A 4,347-nucleotide genomic window follows, 5' to 3' on the forward strand; every position below is an offset into this window, starting at 1 on the left:
ATCCATCCATCCATTCATCCATCCCATCATTCACATCATTCATCCATACATCATCCATACATCCATCATCATCCATCTATCATCCATCTGTCTATCCATCCAGCCATCATCCAGCCATCATTCATCCATCCATCATCCGTCCATCCACCCATCTATCCATCTATCCATCCATCCATCCATCCATCCATCCATCCATCCATCCATCCATCCATCCATCCATCATTCATCTATCCATCCATCCTTCAACCATCCATCCATCATCACACATGGCCTCACTAAGATGGAGGAGGTTGATGCCTTTTACATCATGTTTCAGCCTTGAGGTCTTTATTGTAGCTTTACATGTGCACCCATGATGTGGAGAAAGAACTGACAATTTGTTCTCATAGAGGGGAAGAGGAGGAGGAGGAGGGCGCTGATGTTAGTTTGTTTGACAGACTATCAGAGGCCGAGGAGAAGATCAAAGTTCTGCGTTCATGTAAGTTCTTTAACACTGAAACACACTGCAGCTGTTAAACTGAAACCTGATTTATTAAAAAGTCTTTTCTTGTAGTATTTGCTTTATGCTGCCCCACTCTCCTTTCCCACTGTTGCTGTTTGCTTAATTCATTATTATTATATATTTATTGTCTTTAATTGTCTAGTTTCACTGTGTTGCTTATTTTCAAACCACAAACAAGCATTTTTATTGAAAACATTTGAGTGTTCTTCTTGAATTAGACAGGAACTCATTCTGTGATGTAGCTTTAATGTCAAGGTTCATGTGTTTTTTTAAGATAATCTCTCACTTCGTGTGTTTTGTCTCTCACCAGCTTTGAATACTGCTCAGACAGAGCTGCTGGACCTGAGGTGTAAATACAAGCAGGAGATGGCAACAAAGTAAGAGTCTCCCATAAATTACTGTTTGTAAGAGCTTGTTCCTCCGGCCTCCAGCAGTTATGAAGCTCTTAGTCTCGCCTCTGTCACTAACGCAGCGTTTACAACGTGCACGCAGCCCTTGTTTTGGCTGCATGAAGTCATGTCCAGTGCAGAGCTGAGGAATGCCATTGTGAAGGCTGAGAGTGACTCAGCCACTAATGCAGGTCGATGAGAGAAGTCTGTGTTTGCCTTCGCTGGCAGCCGGGCCTTGACAGCCCTCAAGAAGAATTGCTCCATTTAAAGATTGCTTCAGAAAACACTCTACCTTGTCCTGGTCTGTGAGCGCAGTGTATCCGCCGCACGACTGAAATGAATCTGAGCTGGTATGAAGGATGTCGATAGACATTCAAAGTAAACACTCGGTTGTTTGGGTTGTGCTCCAGAGCACAGTCAGCCGCTGCTAATGGATTTTCTCCCAGGCTTAATCCACGACACAATTGAACTGATGTTTCTGGAGCTGCTGCCATCTGTTTTGTTGGACTGGACACGTTTTCAGATTGCGTTTAGCAGCAGTTTGAGGGAGCGTTTCCGGTTCGAATCACGGAGTGCGTGCACGGTTCTGATCACGTTCCTGGAGGCTGACAGCAGCAGCACTCACCCCCAGAGCTTCATTTGCAGTTTTTCCTGCCTGATCTCGGCGCCTGCGTCCATTACTCCCACTGACTGTTTCCTCTAACGTTGATAAGAAAGACTGTTTGTCTGTTTGACTCAAGTGGACGAGGTGTTGATCAATACAAAACATTTTCTTTCCTTCCCTGAACACCTGTTAGTGTTTGCTGTAGGTCTGTCACGATAACACATTTTACTGGGCGATTAATTGTCTCAGAAATTATTGCGATAAACGATAAAATTGTTTGAAATTTGACAATAATTAGTAATTATTGTTAAATTAAAGAAGAAATGTTGGGTAATTTTTATGTGTACTACCGTTTTTTGACCACTGGATGGCAGTATAAGACTGTTTGAACTAAAGAATGGATAGTGAGGGAGCGAGCAGCGTGTCTCTTTAAGAAAAATGGGAGGGAGACCCCTTGACGTGACATGGGTTGTCTCTCTTTGGTTCTCAAAATGGTGGACACTCAGTGTGGTTTGAGCTCTTTAGCATAGCATTTTTCACACAAAGCTTTTAATAAATAATCAGTAAACAAGTTCTCAGCTTCTTTTTTCAGAGAAAAACAACTTTTTACACAAAGGCACGGGTTTCAACCGTGAATTTTGGAGCTTTGACAAGACGGAGGTTTTTTCCCGAGGTCGGCGTGTTAGCTTAGCTTGCAGCTTAGCTTGTCAGCTTAGCTGCTTTTAGCCATCCAAAAACATGATTTTAGACGGTTAAAACAGATTTTAAAGAGAAAAGAGAATGGGAGGGGTCAGTGAAGAACCGGAGTTGAGCCTTTTTCATCCAGTGTCTTCAGTAGAAAGAGAGACACGAAGAAACGATAAAGCTGATAAATGAAAATGAGGTTGATAATTTTAATTTATCATGTGATTAATTGATTTATTGTTTATCACGACAGGCCTAGTTTTCTGTCATCTGTCTCAGTCTATTGATGTGACCAGGGCTCGGCCAAAACCATCAGGAACTGAGAGTTAACAAGACAGCAGTCACCAAAATGTCAGGCTGTACCTGTCAGTCTCTTTGTTTTGTTTCCTTTGGCTCGTCTATCTCTGACACTGCTGGATGAATAATATTTTATTGTGATGTGAAGCAGAAAAGACGAAAGATGCTAAAGGTTTGACTGAACGCTGTTTGATTAATCAGCATTTTAAAAGTTTAATATCTTATTGAGCCCATTTCTTTTTTGGTAAAGAAAACACAGCCCTGTCTTAACCCAACTTCAGAATCCTGTGTGTGTATTTAAAACAATCACAGCATCCTTGTTATTTCATCCTTATCTGCCTTTTAAATAACCAGATCCCATGTGAGCAGAATGAAACTACTGCGCTTCAAACAAACCTCATGAATACCCCCCCACACACACACACACACACACCTGTTTTAAACCACTGTGATTGTTGGATGCAATACAGGAAGTTGGAATCAGCCTTTACAAGTTTTAGGAGACACATCATGCATGAGTTCACGTTCATCTTGACCACCTTGTTGGAAAAAGGCTTCAGGAATCCTTCAGGACTCAGGTTGAATGATCTGTGGTGATCCGGGGGTGGGGGCGTTGCTTGGGTTTATTCCTGTTATTTATTACATTCACTCACGTTTTTCTTTGTTGTTTCATTTGTATTTCTCCTGTTTGCAGTACGTTTCCTCGATGTGTCATTAGTTATTTCCCTCAGTCCTCCTTTCCTTCAGTGGATCATTAACATTAGTTCAGTCCTCAGCTGTTCTCACTCAATAATCACTCCTTCCAGTATGTACAGTGTACTGCTCACCCTGACTCATTTCAGATCAAACCCTTTCCTCCCACAGGTCTTGTTGTTTATTTTCTGTTTTTTATCCTCCTGTCATATTATTGAGTATTTGGGGCTGTGGCTGAGTGGTTAGAGCAGTCGTCCTCCAGTGCAAGAGTTGGGGGTTTGAATCCACCAGCAGTCACATGCTGAAGTGTCCCTGGACAAGACACTGAACCCCTCCCTGTCTCTGATGTGTGTCCCATCGGTGTATGGATGTGATAAAGCTCTGATTATTCTTTGTACAGATCTAGTATAGAGCTGTATGAACGGGTAAATGAGGCTCAGATTGTTGTAAAGAGCTTTGAGTGTCTTGATAAGATAGAAAGGTGCTATATAAGTACAGTCCATTCCATTTATTTCTATTTGTGTGTTTTTGTTTTTACACCAGCTTGTGTCATTATACGCTCATCAAAGGAGAGGTGTATTATGGGAGATCTGTACGTCCATAAACTTTCTCATCTCCTGTCCACAAGTTCTGATCCGCTCAAGTTCATGTAAAAAACTTGATGCACATTAGTACCACCACTACACACTGTGTCACATGACCTTTACATCATCATAGGCTCAACATCTCAGATCAAGGTCAAAGGTTATACAAGGTCTTTGCTTGTTGTGGCCAATGCTATTTATTGTTGTATAATGTTCTGTATGCAGAACATTAGAGTTCTGTTTACCTGCTCAGCTCCTCCTCTGCCTCTAAAGGCTGCTTTATACCTCTGGTCTTTCATCTGTTACATGGGTGCGTGATGAAAACTGTGTAGCTGCTGTCTCTAACCACCCACTGACACTTTTTTATGCATCGCCCCCAGTCAGAACTGTGTCTTTGGTCAGAACTTCTTGTCTTGCCATTTCACTGAAAATGGTCCTCTTCCAGAAGCCGGCTGTCTTCCGACATCTAGAATGCATTTTTGAATGAAAACAACCACGTCCATCTATCCTGCTGTCACTGCTGGTGTTTTTATGCTTAGCTAGGCACGTGACGTGCGCTACAGAGGGAGGGCAGAGGGAGGAAATATTTTGTAT

General features: G+C 42.1%; 1 protein-coding gene across 1 annotated transcript in view; it reads left to right on the forward strand.

Annotated features, from left to right (window-relative positions):
- The window catches only part of cux2b (cut-like homeobox 2b), a 159,353-nt gene that overhangs the window by 135,292 nt on the left and 19,714 nt on the right, over positions 1-4,347 (forward strand). Inside the window, exons 7-8 of the mRNA XM_037681252.1 lie at positions 390-478; positions 813-879. Of these exons, the coding sequence (XP_037537180.1) occupies positions 390-478; positions 813-879 (156 nt within the window). The remainder of the gene's footprint in view (positions 1-389; positions 479-812; positions 880-4,347) is intronic.

The sequence above is a fragment of the Nematolebias whitei genome, chromosome 8 (genome assembly GCF_014905685.2).
Source record: "Nematolebias whitei isolate Nwh7 chromosome 8, NemWhi1, whole genome shotgun sequence".
Classification (NCBI taxonomy): domain Eukaryota; kingdom Metazoa; phylum Chordata; class Actinopteri; order Cyprinodontiformes; family Rivulidae; genus Nematolebias; species Nematolebias whitei.